Consider the following 21,964-nt stretch of genomic DNA (forward strand, 5'->3'; position numbering starts at 1 on the left):
TGGAAGGGAGGGGAGGAAAGATGCTGCATATGTGGAGGAGAAAAAGGAAAGAGGAAGAATTGGGGTGAAGGAGAGGAAGGGACAGATGATTATGTGCATACCCTGAAAATAATATCTAGTACCTTTTTGGGGCCCCAAATGAATATAAGATATTGTCTTATTTTCGGGGAAACACGGGTATGTTTTCTCAAATAAAAAAAAGTTTTCACAATTACCTTAAACAAGTTCTTGGTTGTGCTATTTTGGATCCATTTGTACTGGCTTTGCTCACTTGGCTCCCTCTAGTACAGGGAAAGGGAATGGGGACTTGTATACTGCCTTTTTATCACTTTGGCATTTCAAAGCTGACATTCAAAGTGGTGGGATTAAGTGACTTGCCCAGGGTCACAAGGAGCAGCGCTGGGATTTGATCTCACAACCTCTGGGTGCAGAAGCAGCAGCTCAACCAGTGATAGCCTTTATACACAGAGGGCTAAATGAATGTGTTTTATCCTTAGTGGGCTGCAACATTACATAATGTTGAAACCGGAAATGCACAGAGCACCACAGACCTTCTGTGACAAATAAATGAGTAAAAATGAAACAAAAATGATGGAAAGAAACTGCTACAAGTTGCTCTTCTGACAATAATTTTGAAATATGGCATTTAAAATTGCCAAAATCTGGTTAATGATGGTTCCTGGGTATAGTTGCCATAGTCTTGGGGGCCACATAAAATTCAATGGCCGCATTCGGGCTGTTGGTTGCCCATCCCTGCTCTAGTACCACTCAGAGCCCAACAACATCCCCTTCAAAGTTTTTAATCTCAAGCTGAAAGTAGCAGGCAAGACTCAGAAAATTAGGCCCCCTTATATCATGCCGGGTTAAGGATTTTTATCGCCAACCTTGGCGGTAAAAACTCCGACGCTCATAGGAATTCTTTGAGAGTTTGAGCTTTGACTGCTGTGGCTGGCGATAAAAAAAAACCTAATGTGGCATGATAAAAGGGAGCCGTGAATGTTTTCTAGTTCATGAGGACTGGGCAAGACTGATACACTCACCTCAGTCTTCTTAAATTTGGATCTCAAGGTCTTCATTCTACGAACAGACCCCTGCCATCCATGTCCAGGAAAAGAAAACCAAATTTGTTACGTTTGTACACTTTCCCTTGTTTGCTTTCCCACTCTTCTGACTTTTAGTAACTAGTCATATCTGTTTCACCACTTGGGCACATGCAGGGGGGGGATAAAAAGAAATAACCCCCTCTTTTATGAATGCATAGCGTGGGTTTTAGCACCGGCAGCAGCGGTAACTGCTCTGACGCTCAGAGAATTCCTATGAGCGTCGGAGCAGTTATCGTTGCTGCCGGCGCTAAAACCTGCACTATGTGTTCGTAACAGAGGGGGTAAATAAATTAAAAAATTGGATTTTTTAATAAAATGTTTTCCTGAGGAAAAATCTATATTTTTCTATTTAAAATACATTATAGTCCAAAAGTTATTCATCATGAAAAGAGGATTTGTTTTTAATTCTGTAAAATGAGGCTGTATATTCATACAATATTTAAATTTTTTGGTTAAATGAATTCCATTAATCCACTCATAATGTCATAGGCATGATTTAATCAAGTCTTTCTAATTAGTGATTTAAATAATGATTTACCCTGGGCACATGTACAGACACACTGCAAACAGTATTAGAACACACGTTATGTATACACCACAAAGCATGCTGGGTCATACAACAGTACAAAGCATGGTCAATGCCAGACCATTATAATTTGGAATGGAGCTCCATTATAAAACACACTGAATGCTGCCTGACTGCATCATTACTCATTTACTTTGGCATATATTCAGTTTGGTCAGGCTGATTTATTCATTAGGGTATAAAATCTCAGGTCATAAAAACATAAGAAAATCATATTGGGTCAGACCAAAGGTCCATCTTGCTTGGCTTCCCGTTTCTAATGATGACCAAGTCAGGTCACATGTTTTTTGACAGAATGCCAAGAAGTAGAAAGATTCTGTGCTACGAATTACCCAGTCTACCCTAATAATGATTTGTGAACTTTACTTCCAGGAAATTATCCAAGTCTTATTTAAACTCAGCTATGCTAATTACTTTTACCACATTCATTGGCAACAAGGGCCTGAGCTTAACTATGCATTAAATGAAAAACATACTTCTTGCATTTGTTTTAAAAGTGTTACTCTGCAACTTTATTGAGTGTCCCCCAGTCTTTTTGGTGGCAATCCTATATTATAGTGCAATGTGTCTAGTAGTCCTGAATGCTAGGTTATACATGTGAACCCGCAAATTGCTTACAGAATGCTGTCAATCATCTTTGAACTCCACCTCCTTCCCAGGTAGCTACTCCTGCCCCCTTCTGCAAGCAAGTTGCTCAAAAAGTTTCTGCTCAGCTCTGTAGTTTTATTATTTTGGGGTATTTTTTCTTAGTGTTCGATTGGCGGCTTGGTGCCCAGAGGTTCCTACTTGTTGGGACCTCTGCCTGGGCGAAGACGCAGACTTGAGTTGCAGAAGTCTGCTGCTAGCAGTATCAGCCCTTGGGGACACCTAGCTAGCCAGTCTGCTTTTGTATTTTTTGGAGCGCAGGGGCTGTCTCCTGTGTAGCTGCTCACATACCTGATTTATCAGGAGCTTGAGTGCAGGCTGTTTGGCTCCATTCTGGTTTGGCCAGACTTAATAGTGGTCCAGCTAAATGGTCTTTTCCCCCTTTGCGGTGTAAGATTTTCTAGGGGTTGAGGCTCAGTCCAACTGGCAGCCCAAAGACCAAGTTTGTCCAGTAAATCTGTGAGGCAGAGTTCTTCTCCATATGACTCAGTTGCACTCCTAAGCTGAAGCAGGCAGGCACATTACACAGTGAGTAAGGCTATTATAGGCCATGGGAGGGGGGAGTGTTGTCTCCAAAAGTGAAATCTGAAGGATTTTGCAGCCAGCCATGGTTCTCCATGTGCTTCAGGGGAGTCTCCATGGGCTGTTTTTGGTGCAATTTTGCTGGCGGGGCCATCTTGGATTTTAAACAATCTTTTTTTCTAAAGCCTCCATCTGCTTCAAAACCCTTCAATTTTACTTAAAATCGATAGGGATTGCCCTCTCGGGCCTTCCTACTCCTGTATCATGCCAGGATTGTGCGAAAGGCCTACCGAGGAGCGTCTATATCCCGCATTTGGCGAAGCGTGTGAGTGAGGGGCAGGAGCCTTGAGCTCAGCCTCCTCTGAGTCCTCCAGGGCTGGGAATCTGCAGGGGGCATGATCCCAACTGAAGAGACCCTTTCCAGAGCCCTCGGAAGGTGCATTGGCTAAGCACAGATGTGTGGTTGCCACTGAGCCCAAAAGGACCTGCATGGGTTCCCTGCTGGGGTCCTCGAGACCACCAGTACAAAACTTTACCCCAGATTTTGTGAGCCTTATGTGGAATGTCTATTTGAACTGCAACAGATCCTCAGCATCTGTGTTAAGCGTGAAGGTGTTGGTGTAGGGGATCTCCCCTCAGCATGCACCCCAACCAAATGAGAACACAGAGCTGGACCAGGATGTACAGTCTGACATTGCCTGGGAGGATGGAAAGTCCAATTCCATGTCATTATTGTCCCAGGATGCAGTTTCTCGGGCAGAGACTAATTCTCTGCAAGAGAACAGCGGTCAAGAGGCAGTAGTGGCACTGGACCAGATGGAAGACTCCCACGGTGTACCAGCTGTTGAAAGCCTCTGTGCTCTTGGGCATTATATCTACCTTGCTCTAAGAATTGAAGCTGGAAGATCCTCCATCCCCCTCATTGCAGTGTTCAATTATGAGCAGCTCTATTACTCCACCGCATTTGTTCCCTCACATCCGGACATCACAAAGCGGATCACGAACCATTAGGAGTCACCAAAGAAGTTCCTGCAAGAGGCTAAGTCTATGTCCAAGTTTTACTCTATAGCTCCGGATTTCCAACAGCTGTTTGTTCAGCTGACAGTGGCTTCACCAAATGAACCTCCTTGCCTACTGAAGGAGGTGTGATGCTAAGAAATGCAAGGTCATGCATTTGAGCTGCAAAAACCAGAGGGAACGGTACAGTTTAGGGGGTGAAGAACTTATGTGCACAATGGAAGAGCAGGACTTGGGTGTGATTGCATGTGAAGAACTTAAGGTGGCCAAAAAGGTTGAAAAGGTGACGGCAAAAGCTAGAAGGATGCTAGTGATATTAGTGCGGGTTGCACATAGTTTTGGTATCTGTTGTGATCAGTTACTTGAATGTTATAATGTTCATTTATATGTTTGTTAAAGAGCAAAACAGAATTGTAGTGTCAGGGATTTATTCCCCGTTTCCCTCCTTTCAGTTATGTCTGTCATTACAGTGCTCTTTGATTGCTTTTGTACAAACTGAGGGGGCAGGAGCAGCTGCCTGTGAAGGAGGCGGAGTTCAAATATGTTTGACAGCATTCTGCAAGCAATTTGCGGGTTCAGATGCATAACCCTAGTGTTCAGGACTACTAGACACATATACATGAAAGAAGATTATCGAGGTAAGAACCTAATGTTTCTAACTGATGACTTACAGGGAAATTCTGTAAATGATATCTAAAAAGATAGGCACCTATAAAGTAGGTGTCTTTCGTGTGTTAATCCCACTTGGGCACCTTTTACATAATTGCATCCACTGGTTCATTGTAATGTAGGCCAGGGATTTAAAGGCCTACATTGTAGGCACCTAAATCCTCTAGAAAAGCTTGTCTAGTGGCATCTAAGTTCTTCTCTGCCCCTAAATAAGCCTACTTTGATGTTAGGCATTGCTAGGCATCATTCGATAGGCGCCTACCTTTTGTAGAATCACGTCTAAGAAAACAGGCACCTATTGCCCAATTAATTTTTTTTTTTAATTATGAGCTCGTTAAAGCTCTTAATTGAAGCCAGTTTATTAATTAAGCCCCCTTTAATCAAATGCCGAGCCATCCAATCTAATCCTATGGGTGGTTCGATATTTAGCTCGTGCTACTTGGCAGTGCAACTTGATAAAAGGGGGTGTAGGTTAGGTTCCTCCTATAGAATTTGCCTCTTAGGCCCTGATTCTATAGTCTCCCTAAAGGTAGGCTCTGATATCGGTGCCTAATTTAATTGAGCAATAGGATTAATCAGTGCCTATACTGGCGCTCAGCACCACACAGCTTTAATTGGATTTAATTGAAAGTTAGGCGCCTAACTTGGAAAACTCAATTCTATAAAAAATAGGCGCCTAGCCCAAAGCATCTATACTAAAGTGGGCATGGTTAGTAACATAGTAGATGACGGCAGATATAGACCCGAATGGTCCATCCAGTCTGCCCAACCTGATTCAATTTAAATTTTTAAAATTTTTTTTTCTTAGCTATTTCTGAACAAGAATCCAAAGCTCTACCCGGTACTGTGCTTGGGTTCCCACTGCCGAAATATCCGTCAAAACCTACTCCAACCCATCTACACCCTCCCAGCCATTGAAGCCCTCTCCAGCCCATCCTCCCCCAAACGGCCATATACAGACACAGACCGTGCAAGTCTGCCCAGTACAGGCCTTAGTTCAATATTTAATATTATTTTGTGATTGTGATTGTGATTCTAGGGGCAGATTATGGGCATTTTTTGAGTTAGGTGCCTCTTTTTGAATCAGGTGCCATTAGACTCTTATATTGGTGTCTAAATTTAGGCATAGAAAACCCTGGCATAAATTAGGAATGCCTAAATATTAGGATGCTGAGCACTGCCTAAGTATGCTTCGGTGACACTGAGCGTGATTCTATAATGGGCGCCTATGTTTTATAGAATCATTGTTGATATCAGTGCCTAACTTTAGGTGGACTTTATAGAATCAGGGTCATAGAAACATAGAACATGACGGCAGAAAAGGGCCACATCCCATCTAGTCTGCCCACACTAATGGCCCACCCCCTAACTACCTCCATGAAGAGATCCCACATGCCAATCCCATCTTTTCTTAAAATCTGGCAAGCTGCTGGCCTCAATTACCTGTTGTGGAAGATTATTACAGCGATCAACCACCCTTTCGGTGAAGAAATATTTTCTGGTGTCGCCATGAAATTTCCCACCCCTGATTTTCAACGGATGCCCTCTTGTTGTCGTGGGTCCTTTAAGGAAAAAGAGATCCTCTTCCACTTCGATACGGCCTGTGACATATTTGAACGTCTCGATCATGTCTCCCCTCTCTCTGCGTTCCTCGAGTGAGTACAGCTGCAACTTACCCAGTCGTTCTTTGGGCCTCAATTTTATTAACATTCAAAATACTTCACTCAGTGCAACTGCCTTATCTTTCCAGATTAGTCATCCCATATACACCATCCAGAAGTCTTCGCTCGGCTTCTCAAAACTTATTACATGTTCCATCATTCTGGCACATCTGCTTCGATATGATAAGCTCAAAACTTTTTTTCCATAAATGGATCTACACTCTGGAACTCACTGCCACTTACTCTCCGCTTAGAGAGTAACCTTGAAAAATTTACAGCAGGATTAAAGACATTTTGTTTTGGGGTGCATTTGACTAGGAGTTGCTCAGTGGCCTGGATTATCCCTTTCATTGCAATCTTGGTTCTGACTGGATGGTACGTATCTCAGCGTCCAGCGACAAAGAGTTGCCCTTTTCTTCCTTTCACTCTCTACTGGCTATGTGGTTCTTACTACTTCTTCTTATTTACACTCCCTGTCCTATCAATAGTATTGTAATTTATACCTTTTCTTTATTGATTGTACTACTGAGACAGTATGGACTAATGGTGTGGTATGCTAACAATGGGCCTGATTTCAGAACGCAGGAGGCAGCCCGGCTATCTCCCATGGTCAGCGGCGAACCCAAAAATTATTTGCTGGGGGGCCTTATCTGCTACTGACATTGAATTTCCAGGCTAAGTTCAGCTGTGTTTGACATAGCCAGCCAAACCAATATTCATCGACTGGCCGACTAAGTCATAGTGGCCAAAGATAGACCTGCTTTTTAGGCTGGTCTATCTGGCAGTTAGACTTAGCCGGTCAGCCAATGCATATTGACACTAACCAACTATATAATGCTACATTGCTGGTGATCGGCATTGCTATAACTAGGGTATGTGACATCTGAGATCCAATCATTTTTAACATCCCCCCCAATATAAAAAGAGACAGCCCCCCCCCCCACCTCACCCAACTCCCTTTCAGCACTCCCTCCCCCCTTGGTATGTCACTGCCTGAGGAAGGGGATTTTGGTTTCCAAAAGTTAGAAAAAATGTATTAAAATTAGTCCAATAAAACCTTATTTCCATTTTCTATTTATAAATGTTCATCAATACAACAACAATACTACTTTATTCTAAAGCAGTAACAAAAAATATATTTTTTCTACATTGTCGTCTCTGGTTTCTGCTTTCCTCATCTTCTCTTCACTCTCCATTCCATCCAGTGTCCACCCTCTTTCTCTGTTCCTTCCATTTTTCTCTTTCTGTCTCCACTCCTTCCCCCCATGCTTTGGCATCTCTCCCTTTTCCTTTCCTTCTCTGCTTCCAACCCCAACTCATCCCATGGTCTAGCATCTGCTTCCCTTCCCCATGCCCCGGGATCTCTCTCCTCTCTTCTACTTTCATCTCTCCCTTTCCCTCCATGCTCTGGCATCTCCTTTCCTTCATTTCCCTCCCTCCCTTCTTTCCCAATGGTTTGGCATCTCAGTCTCCTTCCCTTTCCTGATGCCCTGGCATCTCTCTCCTTCCCTTCCATCTCTCCCTCCTCCTCCATGCTCTGGTATCTCCTCTCTTTCCTTTCCCTCCCTCCTTTCTCTCTGGTCTGGCATCTCTGTCACCTTCCTTTCCCTCTCCCCATACCCTGGCATCTCTTCCTTTCCCTCCATGGCCTGGCATCTCCTCTTCTTCCTTCCTTTCCCTCTCTCCTTTCCTTCCCCATGGTCTGGCATCTCTCTTTCATATTGTCTCCCTTCACTGGTCTTCCTTCTCCCTCCCTCTCCCCAATCGGGTGCAGCTTTTCTTTCCCCCTCCTATCCCCTCCCTCCCTCCCTTTGTCACCCTGCAGTTGGCAGTGCAACATTCACAATTTGCTGCTCTTGCCGGTGTCAGGCCATTCTCTCTGCTGGACCCTGCCTTTGCAGAAACAGGAAGTAGGCTGGACCCGGCACAGAGGAAGGTCCGACGCAGGCAGGAGCAGTGAATTGTGAATGCTGTTGCTGCTGGGAATAAGTTCTTGACACCAGCCCTCAGAGGAGTCTTCAGAGCACCCCCTTATGGGCTGCACCCAGAGTGAACCACTCTCCCCCACCTTGGTATGCCACTGGTGACCAGGATATTCAGTGAGAGATAGCTGCTATCTCCTTCTAAATAGCAGCAGTTAAATGGCTTAGTGCTATTTAGTCATTTGGGAATTGTTCCCAGCCGGTTAAATAATGCTGAATATCGGACAGAATAAACTTGAATTTTGAATACTGTGTGCTTAGTGCCAATTCCATAACAGCATCTTGGAGTAGGACGGCAGTGGCACACCCATATTTAGACATACCCTTGTACACCATCTCAACATCAGGAGTAAATCAGGATGCCTAAATGTACCAAGCTCATTTATTGGAGCTCATTTTCAAATCACTTGGACACACAAAGTGCAATAGAAACCTATGGTATTTTGTATGTGTAAGTGGCTTGAAAATGTATAGTATTCTATAAACTATGAACATAACGGAGAGACATGCTCATGCCCACCCATGTGTACACCTTCCTTAAAGTTAGATGCTATGGCACTTAGGTGCTACTTTATAGAATAGCGCCTAGTGCACATAGGCATCTGTCAATTAATGACATCTTTGGTGTGCACCTCTAGGCGCCAGTTTATAGAACTGCCCTCTTTACTTTTTGAATGAATATGCTGCATTATTAAAGGACGAACAAAAGCAAAAGAGACTGATGCAGGCTTTATTTTGAGAGGCATTCTTAGAGTTACCCATGTACATGGGCTTATGTCATATTATCCACATATGTGCTTTGATATATTTACATTGGGACCCCTGAGGAAGACGTGTTAGTCGAAACACGGACCGTGTTGGGTCCCTTTCACCATTCACACGTGTGGATTATCCAATTATATGTTTTACTAGTGTTTTAGCCCATTACATTAACGGGTGCTAGAGTAGATGTCTGTCTGTTTTTTTTTATTTGTCTCTCTCCTTGGACGCTGTCTGTCTGTCATTCTTTCTGTCTGTGTCTCTCCCTGGCCCCCTGTCTCTCTATCTTTATTTCTAACTCTATCCTCTTCCCTCAATCCTGCATGTGCCCTTTTTTCTTTCTCCTCTCCATTTCCTTCCAACGTCTGCTCTCCCTGTCCCCCACACTTCCATTCAGTGTCTGTCTCCCTCTCTCTACCCCTTCCATCTACTGTTCACCCTCTGTTTTGCCCCTTCCATTCACTGCTCTCTCTTCTCTTTCAATCCAGTGTCCGCCCTCTCTCTCTCTCTCTCTCTGTTCCATATGGCATCTCCTCCTTCCTTTCCCCCTTCCTTTTACCTTGGTCTGGCATACCTTCCTCCTTCCCTCCATGCCCTGCCATATCTTCTTCCCTCCAAGCCATTCTCTCCCCCTCTGCTCCCTTTCCTCCTTGAACTTCATCGGGCAGTAGAAGCATTCACAATTCATTGCTTTTGCCGGCAGGACCTACCAGAGAAGAAGGCCTGAAGCCGGCAACAGCAGCAAATTTTAAACTTTGCTGCTACCTGAAGCACCCGAGGCAGACGCTTCTCTACCCTCCAAGCCCAAACCCCGGTGACTCTCTTATGTCTCCCTCCCATGCGACATGACCTTAACAAACCTCCCTCCAGTGTTGGCAGCCGCAGCACGCTAAACAGGCTGCTTCGCAGCTTTCTCCTGCAGTTGAGCCCCTCTGTCGCGTCACTGATGACGTCACCAGCAGGAGACTCACCAGCAGGAGAAAGCCGCGAAGCAGCCTGTTTAGCGTGCTGCAGCTGCCAACGCTGGAGGGAGGTTTGTGCCAGTATATGTCTGTGAGTTTGGGCGATTTCGGGCCTCCTACGACCCCCGTTTTTGTAGAGCAGGGAATCTAGCGCTGGTGGCAAGTCCTGCCGGCGAGTGTAGGTAGGTGTAAGGCTGGGGACTCGCGCATGCGCACTCCTGTGGCCACAGACCTACGGATCATGGAAGCACGCAGATAGGAGTGCGCATGCGCAGCTAGGATTTTATAATAATAATAACTTTATTTTTCGATACCGCCGACCCCTAAAAAGTTCTAGGCGGTTCACAGAATAAAAAGGACTGGACTAGGATAGACTGAATAAAGTCTTTCAAATCTGTGTTTAGCATTTCATTATTTCCTCCAGGAACAATGTTTCACATCTGTGTTTAGTTTTTCACTCGCACGTCACACTTTTGTTCATTGTTTTACTGTGGATATATTGTTTTTTTTTCTGTTGGTTGACTTTGCATTATTATAGGATGCAGAGTTATGTTAGAATATGCTGCATTGTTCCTGGAGGAAATAATGTACAAAGAATGAAGAAAACAAACTTCATGGAGGTATTGACAGTATACAAATAAAGATTGTATTGTATAGGCAGTCCTCAAGTTAAGAACAAGTTACGTTTTTAAAGCTGTTCTTAAGTCAAATTTGTATGTAACTCAGAACTTGTAGATTTTAAGATTCTTGCTGCTTTCCTAAACTAAACTAAAATTTAACCTTATATACCGGGTCTTGAACCAAAGGAAGCGGTTAACAATAAATTTTAAAAAATTAAGTAAACTGAAATACTAGAGAGTTAGTTTTCAAAATGTTTAGCGAATAAAAAAGTTTTTAGAAGTTTACAGCAGAGTTGGAAGAAACTGGGATACCTCAAAATTAGGGGAAGTTCATTCCATAATTGGCTGAAATTTAAACGCCAGAGAGCTGCTAAAATTCTTAACTCCTTCCTAGAAGGAAGAGAAAGTTTAAATCGATGAATGCCTCTCGCATATGAAAATCTATAAACATTCCATAGCAAAGGAACAAGAGGAGCAAAGATACCATGTAAAATCTTAAAAACAATACATAAACACAAACTGAATTCTAAAATAAACTGGAAGCCAATGGAGAGAGAAAAGCAAAGGAGTCATATGGTCGAATTTGCTCTTTCCATAGATCAACTTCGCGGTGGTATTCTGAATCAATTATAGTCTTTGAAGGCAGTTCTTAGTGATGCCAAGATAAATGGCGTTACAAAAGGGCCAACTGTCCCTACCAGTGTTTCCTCTAAGGTACAGCATGCACAACCACACACTGTTTTTAATGTGGCCATGCATCATTCCTGAATGCTACAGGAGAAGTGTAGGAGTCTATGCCGCTGGAAATACTGCTCAATGAAATCAAATGAAGCTGTAACTATGTTCTTAAGTACGAATCGTACTTAAGTCAGGTGTCTGTAACTCGGGAACTGCCTGTATTGTATTATATTATATTGTAAAACCAAGGTGCTCCCACATGACGCAACCACAGAAGAAACACAGGTGAACCAGGATTTCATAAAGGATGTCCTTTATTCAGCACTGGCATATAATGCACATACACTCAGGATTAATAACTGTGGTGAGAAAATGGGAATCAACACACACCGTGTTTCGGCATCAATGCATTCATCAGGTACTCTCAAAAATAGGATAGACAACAATATGACCAAATTTTTAAGTAATAAAAAGGTGTGAAAGATTGAGCGAAGAGAGTGCTAGTGATTGTGTATTGTGACTGAGTGAAAGGGGAAGACAAGATGATTTTATTTCCTTTTAGGAAAAAAAAAATGTTTGTAACTAACCTCTCCTTTTATGAAGCCAAGTTAGTTTTTTTTATCGCCAGCTGTGGCGGTATTAGCTCTTAGGAATTCTATGAGTGTCAGAGCTAACCGCCACAGCCAGCGATAAAAAAGCCTAACACAGCTTTGTAAAAGGAGCCCTAAGTTTCTATATGTATTGATTCTTTTAAGGCTTTCAGCTTTATCAGCAATTATTGGGTGCTTATTTCAGCAACGCAGCAGTGGAACGGTTCAGGCCACGAAGCAGCCTGTCAAGATTGCTGCCGACGCTGCTGGTTTGTTATAAGGTATTTCTTTCTGTCTCGCGGTTCGGATGGGAGGGAGAGATGGATGGGGGGTGGGGGGGAAAGCACTGCTGCTGCTTCCGGCGACTAGGGCTTATTTTCGGGGGTAGGGCATATATTTAGACCTACCCTGAAAATCATGCTAGGACTTATTTTCAGAGTAGGTCTTATTTTCAGGGAAACACAGTAGATACATCTACAAAAGAGACGATTATCGAGGTAAGAATCTAATCTTTCTTTTTCTAAAGCATTTTCTGTGTATTAGGCATGTTCTATGTGTGCAGAACTGCCAAGGGTGGTGACCACTCAGCGAGACGTTTAGAAAATTGTTCAGCTTTTGATACCTTTGTGATTCGCAGCCAGCGGCATAAGAAGTGATCTCCCCACCCAGCCATAGCAAAACCATCTCCTGTTACTACTAGATGGGGAGGCAAAATTGTTTTACATTTTTTAAACAGGTATGTGCCTACATTAGGAATTCAACTCATAGTTGCACTTTCCTTTAGTCGGGTGTAATTTTGTATTTTGAAGGGGTTTATTGTAGGAGCCTCTTATATAAAGACAGTTAATGAGGTAACTTATTTTTTGTTAAATAGAAATGTGAGTTGACTTTTTTGATAGTCCTCCATTTTAAAAGTACTTTCCATTTGTTTTTGGTAACACATGTGAGACTGATAAAGTTAGCTCAATCTCTTGATAAGAAAAGAACTCCATGCACATATGAACAGTTTAATTGCTCTGGTGTTTTCTTACATATAGGGGTCCTTTTATCAAGCCGCGCTAGCGGGGTTAGCGCGTCGGACATTTCATCACACGCTAACCCCTGCGGCCGGCTAAAAACCTAACGCCTGCTCAATGAAGGTGGTTTAACGCGCGGTGGTTTAACGGCAAGTGGTTTAACGCACGGTATTACGCGCATTAAACCCCCTACCGCACTTGATAAAAGGACCCCATAGTGGCACTCATGTATTATATGTTTGACTTAAGATAGCTAAGACTGGTTTCTTTGATAATAATCTATTTGGCTGATTTTCTTTTAATCCTGTTAACATATAAAACATCTCATCTAGATATGCTGGATTACATTTTAGTTCACAACAGCTATGAACACTGCATTGTTCATAAATATTAAGTAAGCACATTTTTAAATTCACACAAGATGTCTGATCACAGCATCATAAATTACAACTCCTTTCATTCATCTTTCAGCTTGTCTTATCAGCATTTTCTCTGCACTCCCATTTAGAAGTAGACACAAGATTGGTCAATCACTGTGTTACATACTACAATCCTTTATAATCTTTTTTTTTAAGTAGACATCTTTGTTCATCTCGTCTTCCCTTTTCCTTAATCACAATGCATAATCACTCAATCTTTCACACTTTTTTATTCTTAAATTATTATTTAAAAAGTTGATCATATTGTTGTTATCTATCCTATTTTTTGAAAACTCTTGATGAAGGCAATGATACCAAAACACAGCCTGTGTTGAGTCCCATTGACTTACTATAATTGTTAATCCTGAGCATGTATGCATTGTACACCACTGCTGAATTAAGGACATCCTTGATGAAATCCTGGTTTGACCATGGGGTCATTCCCACTATGTTTCTTCTGTGTCCTGGCGGAAATAGCCATAAAAAAGTTATTAGCCACGTAGACTTGGGAGAGTCATTGTTCATCTTTGAAAATAAACCTTGGTAAATAGATATACTTTTCGGGATTTACTGGGTACTTGTGCCCAGACTGGCCACTGTCAGACAGAATACCATACTCAATGAACCTTGCTCTGACTCAGCTTAGCTTTTCTTATATTCATATTGTGCTATGATACTGAGATTTATCAGGATATGCTACATTGTGCTAGTCCTTGTGGTGGCAAATTGGGCTATATTTTAACCTAATATATATTGAGATTTGATGCTATGATATGAGACCTACTCCACTGATATCTCTTGAAGTTCTAATAGGTTCCAATACCTTCCATCATATGAAAAGATACTGGACCAGCCATAAGCCAGGGCTGCAGACCACAGCTCCATTCTGTACATATCCCTTCCACTGCATCTGATTACATGGGACTCCTATCTAGTAGACCGAAAGTGGCCATCTTCTTAAAATGAAAGATGGTCCTCTTTCCATGTCAAACATCTTTTTGTTAATGTGAAATTACAAAGCTACTTTTAACATCATGTCCACAGCACTGGCTGCTCAGATCTCAGAACTTTCAAGGTCCATATTGTACTACCCCCAGTACATCTTCTCAGAGCATCACACAAAACCAGAGAATAAACGTGAATATCCTGTTTCTCATACAACCCTGTATAATACCTTGGAAGAACTTCTTCAAAGAGGCAGAAATGTGTAAAATTTGTAAACCAATAAACAAAACAGTTGCATACGTCCACGTTATTGAAACAGTTCTTTTTCCCTACCTTATTGCTGCTTCTTAGCCCACAGCTGGTCCCCTCTCTCTTTCTCTAAAGCTCTGTGCTTTTCTTGCAAAGAATAGGACAGGCTGGAACTAATGTATCACCTTTCCTCATCACATTGACTTCCCAGATGGCCGAGGACATGCATCCCGTACTGCTCACCAATGACAGTGAAAGCAGGGCGGGATATACTGCAGGAAGTTTAAAGTTACTGCTTGACCAAGTATAGACAAGCATCCAGGCTGACTACTGATGTGTGTTCGTTCGTTTACTTTACAGTACTTGCCTCTTGGACAGATCTGACGTTACTGCGATTGTGAAGATGCTGGAAAAAAATGGTTGAATTTATATTCAGTAAAGAGAGATATTTCCATGTGTTTTTGAGTAGGGGGGGATATAACGATTGTACTCTTAAAGTTTTGCAATTGTATGCCCACCTCTTACCAAGAGATAAACATATAAATCAAGAATTGTCAGCACAACAATAAAAAGTATGGCAAGATTAAATAAGTATCAACTTGTTTTCTCATTTCTTGTCAAGCAGAACAAAAATAACAGCTTTAAAAACAATCTATATACAATTAAAGATTTACATTGTGGCACAGACAACGTGTGCGTAACCTGTCAACGCTTGACGCAACAATGTTATTACGTAGATAATAGCCCAAACCAAACATGGCCACCCTGACGTTTGCATTTCTTAACGTCACTTCCGTATGCTGGTGCTGCACAATAACCATACCCGCTTTCACGTTAGCACGCCCCGCAACACTGAGACAGCCAGTTAGAACCTGAGTTTCCTCCGTTGGTCCCGCCCTTTAGTCAGGGTTTCCTCAACAATTGAATCTTTATTGATAAAAGTAGGGTGGGAACGAACGACTGTACGAGGTCGGGATGTCGGTGAATTACGCGGCGGGGCTATCTCCTTACCCGGACAAGGGGATATGCGGCCTGCCGGAGGTGAGGGGTGTTTTGTAGGGGGAAGTTAGACATTTAAGTAATATTTATTGGCAGCTTTTGATCGTTGCACACAGTTACGGTACCCGGTGTCCGGAGAGATGATCGGGCTGAGTAGACGGAAAGTAAAGGACCTGCTCAAGTAGGAAAAACTGCGTTGGAGTCTGGAGCTCTGTTTAAAATGCACTGACAAAGCATAACGAGAGAGGGAGGTCCTGGGTGGGACAGTGGCGTAAGGGAGTAGAGCCCTGGTGGGAGAGTCTGGAAATGTAGTCTTGTGTGAAAGAAGGAGGGAACTGGAGGCGCCACCGTTGCAATGAGAGAGAAGAGATAAAGAATAGAGCCTGAGAAAGGGAATGGGCCTGTAAGGAAGGTAGGAAAAAGATGTGGGGTTACTGTTTTAAGGGATCTAAATCATAAACAGGCTTTTTAGCCTAATTCTCAGTAAAATACATTTACATTTTTCTGAGCACACGAGACATGGGACAGAATCAATATGGATTTTGTCTTGGAAAGTCTTGTCTGGCCAATCAGCTAGGTGCTGCCTAAAATCGGGACGCACTTTTAGAGAATCAGGCCCTTTGTGTTTAAACCAAATTGGATCTGCTCAGTATTGTACATGTATGTTCTTTTATCCAAATTCTTAAAAAACATTTGCACTTTTATTCTGGTTTTACTAGTTTAGAATAGTTGATTTTTCCACAATTTCTATAAGAGTATAGTAGTGCCTATATTTCACATTCAAAAACTTTTAAATATGTTGCATTGCTGGTTTTACCAAATCTGTAATTCCTTAGTGAATGTATACACTGGTTGTAAATTAGACTGCCTTATACTGTGATTAGTAAAGGTTATACCTTGCACATTCTACTGCTCATTCTGTCAATAGTAGATAAAGGAGAGCCAGTTGACATAGAGGGCTATTTTCAATGTAATGTTGAAACATGCTCGTTTTCAAAACTCTAAAACATCTATCTTGGGTTTTGTTATTGTGGTGTGTATTTAAAAAAAAAAATTTTGTGTTTGTTTGGAAATGGATGTAAGAAGGGCTAGCATTTTTAGTAGACTGGACACACAAACATCCCAAAAGAGCAGTGATCCACCTTAGGGGGCACTGCAGTGAACTTCACATAAAATGTCCCAGGTACACATCGCACTATAACCCCTGTACAGTATATTATGTTGTGAGCCCTCCAAAACCTATTAGACCCAGATGTACACCACAACAATAACCCTTTAGCCTGCAGGTAACGCCTGTATGATGGTACTTTAGGTTTTTGTTGGGCTCACACCTTCCACCACTCTAGTAGTTAGAGTGGGATATGGACCTGGGTCCCCTTCTTCACTGTACTGACCACCAGGCTACTCCAGAGACCTGCTTGCTGCTCTAACAGAACTGCCCATAACATCTGAAGCTGTCATACAGGCAAGTATGTACTGTGGATATGTGAAGAGTGATGTTGAAAAAGCAAACATGTTAAACAAATACTTCTGTTCTGTGTTCTTGGAAGAAGCTCCTGGAGAAGGACTGAGATTATCTGGCAAAGTTACACACGAGAATGGAGTAGATGCCGTGCCGTTCATGGAAGAAAGTGTTTATGAACAACTTGAAAAATTGAAGGTGGACAAAGCAATGGGATCCATCCTAGGGTATTGAGGGAGCTCAGAGAAGTTCTGGCAGGTCCTATTAAAGATTTATTCAACAAATCTTTGGAGGCAGGAGTGGTTCCTAGTGATTGGAGAAGAGTGGATGTGGTCCCTATTCACAGAAATGGTTGCAGAGATGAAGCGAGAAACTACAAGCCGGTAAACCTCACTTTGGTTATTGGAAAATTAATGGAAGCGTTGATGAAAGAAAGAATAGTGAAATTCCTAGAATCAAATGAGTTACAGGATCCAAGACAACATGGTTTTACTAAAGGTAAATCGTGCCAAACAAATCTGATTGAATTTTTTAATTAGGTGACCGGAGAATTGGATCAAGGGCATATGCTAGATGGTTCATCATAGAAGGCTCTTGAGCAAACTTGGCGGACTGAAGTTAGGACCCAAAGTGGTGAACTGGATTAGAAGCTAGTTGACCGACAGACACCAGAGGGTGGTGGTTAATAGAATTTGCTCAGAAGAGGGAAAGGTGAGTAGTGGAGTCCCTCAGGGATCGGTGCTGGGGCTGATCCTGTTCAATATGTTTGTGAGCGACATTGCCAAAGGGTTAGAAGGAAAAGTATAACTTTTTGTGGCTGATACCAAGATTTGTAACAGAGTAGACACTGAGGAGGGAGTGGAAAATATGAAAAAAGATCTGCAAAAGTTAGAGGAATGGTCTAATATCTGGCAACTAAAATTCAATGCAAAGAAGTGCAGAGTAATGCATTTGGGGATTAGAAATTGGACAGAGCCGTATGTGCTGGAAGATGAGAGGGACCTTGGGATGATAGTGTATGAAGATCTAAAGGCAAATAAACAGTGTGACAAGGTGGCGGCTGTTGCTAGAAGGATGTTAGGCTGTATAGAGAGAGGTATGGCTAGTAGAAGAAAGAAAGTGTTAATGCCACTGTACAGATCAATGGTGAGGCCCCACTTGAAGTATTGCGTTCAATTTTGGAGACCATATCTGGCAAAGGACATGAAAAGACTTGAAGCGGTCCAGAGGAAGGTGATGAAAATGGTAAGAGGTTTGCACCAGAAGACGTATGAAGAGAGACTGGAAGCCCTGAATATGTATACCAGGGGTGCACAACTTCGGCCCTTGTCAGGCCAGGTTTTCAGGATTTCCTAAATGAATATGCATACAATGGAAGCAGTGCAGGCAAATGGTTCAAATTCACTGGGGAAATCCTGAAAACCCGACTGGATTCAGCCTTCAAGGGCCAGAGTTGTGCACCCCTGATGTACACCCTAGAGCAGGGCTGTCCAAGTCCGGTTCTCAAGATCTACTGGCAGGACAGTTTTTCAGGATATCCACAATGAATATGCATGAGAGAGATTTGCCTGCACTGCCTTCTTGGTATGCAAATCTCTCTCATGCATGTTCATTGTGGATATCCTGAAAACCTGGCCTGCCAGTAGATCTGACCGGACTTGGGCAGCCCTGCCCTAGAGGAAAGGAGGGATAGGGGAAATATGATTCAGACATTCAAATACTTGAAAGGTATTAACGTAGAACAAAATCTTTTCCAGAGAAAGAAAATGGTAAAACCAGAGGGTATAATTTGAGGTTGAGGGGTGGTGAACTCGAGCAATGTTAGGAAATTCTTATTTACAGATAGGGTGGTTAATGCGCTCCCGAGGGAGGTGATGGAGAGGAAAACGGTGATAGAGTTCAAACAAGTGTGGGATGAATACAGAGGATGTCTAATCGGAAAATAATGTGTATATATTGAAGGAACTAAGGCCAGCACTGGGTAGACTTACACAGTCTGTGCCCCATACATGGACATTCAGTTGAGGACGAGCTGGGGAGGGCTTCGATGACTGGGATGGTTAAGATGGGCTGGAGTGATCTTTGACGGAGACTCCAGTAAATAGAACCTAAGCACACTTCTGGGCAGAACTCTGGGTTTCTGGCCCAGAAATATCTAAGAAAAAGGACCATTTAAATTAAATGATTAACTTATGGAGCATGTATGGTTGGGCAGACTGGATGGACCATTCGTGTCTTTTTCTGCCATCATGTACTATGTTACTATTCCGTAAACATTTTGTTCTTTATATCAGCACTATTATCCAATGCTGCTCATCCATGTTGACACTCCTACATTTGGCTTTCTGCACCTCAGGATCATTTTGGTTATTACAGGCAATATTGCCTCGTTAGCTAGCATCAATCTCGGACCTTTTGACGTCACCTGTTGGTGCAATTGACTATGGGCTCCTTTTACAAAGGTGTGCTAGCGTTTTTAGCGCATGCACCGGATTAGCATGCACTATAGCTTGTGGTACCCGAAAAACTATTGCCTGCTCAAGAGGCGGTGGTAGCGGCTAGCACTCGCTATTCCACGTGTTAAGGCCCTAATGCACCTTTGTAAAAGGAGCCCTATATTGCACCTCATAGAAACATAGAAGATGACGGCAGAAAAGGGCTACAGCCCATCAAGTCTGCCCACTCTGCTTACCCACCCCCTGTCTATGCCCTAATGACCCAATTTCCTTATCTTGACCCTCGTAGGGATCCCACATGGGTATCCCATTTATTCTTAAAGTCTGGCACGCTATCTGCCTCGATCACCTGCACTGGAAGCTTGTTCCAATGATCAACCACTCTCTCTGTGAAGAAATACTTTCTGGTGTCGCCATGAAATTTTCCGCCCCTGAGTTTGAGCGGGTGCCCTCTTGTGGCCGAGGGTCCCTTGAGAAAGAAAATATCATCTTCCACTTCGACACGTCCCGTGAGGTACTTAAATGTTTCGATCATGTCTCCCCTCTCCCTACGTTCCTCAAGAGTGTAGAGCTGCAATTTGTTCAGTCTCTCTTCGTACGAGAGACCCTTGAGCCCCGAGATCATCCTGGTGGCCGTCCGTTGAACCGATTCAATTCTGCGCACATCTTTACTGTAATGTGGCCTCCAGAATTGCACACAGTACTCCAGATGAGGTCTCACCATGGCCCTGTACAACGGCATTATGACTTCAGGCTTTCGGCCGACGAAACTTCTATTGATACAACCCAATATCTGCCTTGCCTTAGATGAAGCCTTCTCCACTTGATTGGCAGTTTTCATGTCTGCACTGATGATTACTCCTAAATCTCGTTCTGCTGAAGTCCTAGTTAAAGTTTCTCCGTTCAAGAAGTACGTCCTGCATGGATTTCCGCTTCCGAGGTGCATGACCTTACATTTCTTAGCATTGAAGCCTAGCTGCCAGGTTGAGGACCAACTTTCCAAGACCTCTCCTTGATTAACAGGCATTTTTGCCTCATGGACTAGCACTAACCCTAGAATCTGTCATCATTTATGTATTTGGTTTTATTATCTCTTAAATGTTATGATTTGGTGTTTTATAATAAACCTGACCGCCTCCAGTTCATTTACTCCACTTTTTCTTGTACCTGTGTGTGCAAGAGGCTTGTTATGGTTCTTCCCTTTTTTTTGAGTGGAGAATTGAGGTTCTTTTATTTAACCCCACTATAAAACCTGTCATTTTAATGCATCATTTACAGCTGCAGCAGTTATTTTTTTCAGTTCTAAGGAGGGCTCTGGAGGGCTTTCAAGTCTGAGTGGTCTGTGAGTGCTATGGTAAACACTTTTTAGCTGAGCTAATGTCATTCTGGCTTATGGCTATGTAATGGGATGGGTGTTTTAAATGTGAAAGTCTTGCTGCTGGGGAGGCTGGTGTGGGTTGGGTTGATAACTTTGATTGACATAGAGGTTGGGATAGCAGTTCATGAAGACTCCATTCTTTGGTATCTGGGGAGGCCTTAACAATTAGTGGGTTTACGTTATTATAGTTTCTCTTTTCTTGGAGGGGATGGAATACAGTTGTTTTTGAATGAATATTATATGTTTTCACTGTTGTTATATACAATGTTCTTATGCCTTTTGGCTTATAAGTAACAATACCTGGGGTTGTTCTAAGTGGTAAAGGAAGACAGACCTCATTTATTGGAAAGAGGGGGGGGGGAGATAATGGGGAAGTTGGGGAGTAATATGGAAATTTATCTGATGACTGATTTGTTGTTCACTGCTGGCTATTGATTAATTGTAATGTATAATGGTTGACTAAAGTGCTGTTGACTTGCCTATTTGTCATCAATAAAATTGGTTGAAAGATAAATTTGAAAGTCTCTGACCCCTTCTTTCTCTCACCCCAGATTTTTGATTCCCAAGAAGAAGTAGATAGGAAAGTGCATAAGTTGGCTGAGTTGATCCAAAATTCTTCTTATGTGGTAGTTCACACGGGGGCTGGAATCAGCACGGCTTCAGGGATACCAGATTTCAGGTGAGAGCTCTTGTGTATGGATGTCGGCTGGATGACATTTATCATCACTGGAAGAAAATAGTGTGTTTGCGTTAAATCTTTCCAGCCAGGACAGTATGTACTTATGTGTGTGTTATGCGGAGACCAGTGGTTCTCAACCCAGTCCTTGGGCACAGGCCAGTCATGTTTTCAGGATATCCACCATGGATAATCATGAGAGAGGTTTGCTTGCACTCTCTCCTTAGTATGCAGATGCATTTTATGCATATTCAAGGTGGATAGCCTGAAAACCTGGCTGGCTGGGTTGTGAGCTACTGGTGTAGACCTAAGAAATACTCGGCAAACCTACATGTAAATCTCCATTTAGTTAGTTAGTTCAGTTCATTCTTTATCCCATTCTCCCTAAAGAGCTCAGAACTGGTTACATAATACTGTATACAGTTAAGAAATTACAATTTGCTAAAGTTTTTTTTATACAAGTTTTTGTCTTAACTCTACATACTAGGGATCTAATACCAATATACATAATATACAGTTTACAGGTTACAATTTGTCATAGTTACAATGCAAGGTTTTTCAATACAAGAT

At 42.5% G+C, this 21,964-nt stretch overlaps 2 protein-coding genes across 5 annotated transcripts in view; one reads left to right on the top strand and one right to left on the bottom strand.

Annotated features, from left to right (window-relative positions):
* LOC117365969 (ankyrin repeat domain-containing protein 24-like) overlaps positions 1-14,648 on the bottom strand; it is a 46,216-nt gene extending 31,568 nt beyond the window's left edge. The window contains exons 1-2 of the mRNA XM_033956964.1: positions 14,508-14,648; positions 1,041-1,091 (exon numbers count right to left, since the gene is read on the bottom strand). Of these exons, the coding sequence (XP_033812855.1) occupies positions 1,041-1,076 (36 nt within the window). The 5' untranslated portion in view covers positions 1,077-1,091; positions 14,508-14,648. The remainder of the gene's footprint in view (positions 1-1,040; positions 1,092-14,507) is intronic.
* A 658-nt stretch (positions 14,649-15,306) lies between these two features.
* SIRT6 (sirtuin 6) overlaps positions 15,307-21,964 on the top strand; it is a 28,798-nt gene continuing 22,140 nt past the window's right edge. For 2 of the 4 annotated variants that reach the window (XM_033955770.1, XM_033955774.1), the window contains exons 1-2: positions 15,307-15,464; positions 21,270-21,397. In XM_033955770.1, coding sequence (XP_033811661.1) covers positions 15,399-15,464; positions 21,270-21,397 — 194 coding nt within the window. In that variant the 5' untranslated portion in view covers positions 15,307-15,398. Of the gene's footprint in view, positions 15,465-16,972; positions 17,383-18,108; positions 18,130-21,269; positions 21,398-21,964 lie in introns of those variants that run through there. The other 2 variants (XM_033955773.1, XM_033955772.1) reach the window with 2 other exon arrangements.

This window comes from Geotrypetes seraphini, chromosome 8 (assembly GCF_902459505.1).
Source record: "Geotrypetes seraphini chromosome 8, aGeoSer1.1, whole genome shotgun sequence".
NCBI lineage: Eukaryota > Metazoa > Chordata > Amphibia > Gymnophiona > Dermophiidae > Geotrypetes > Geotrypetes seraphini.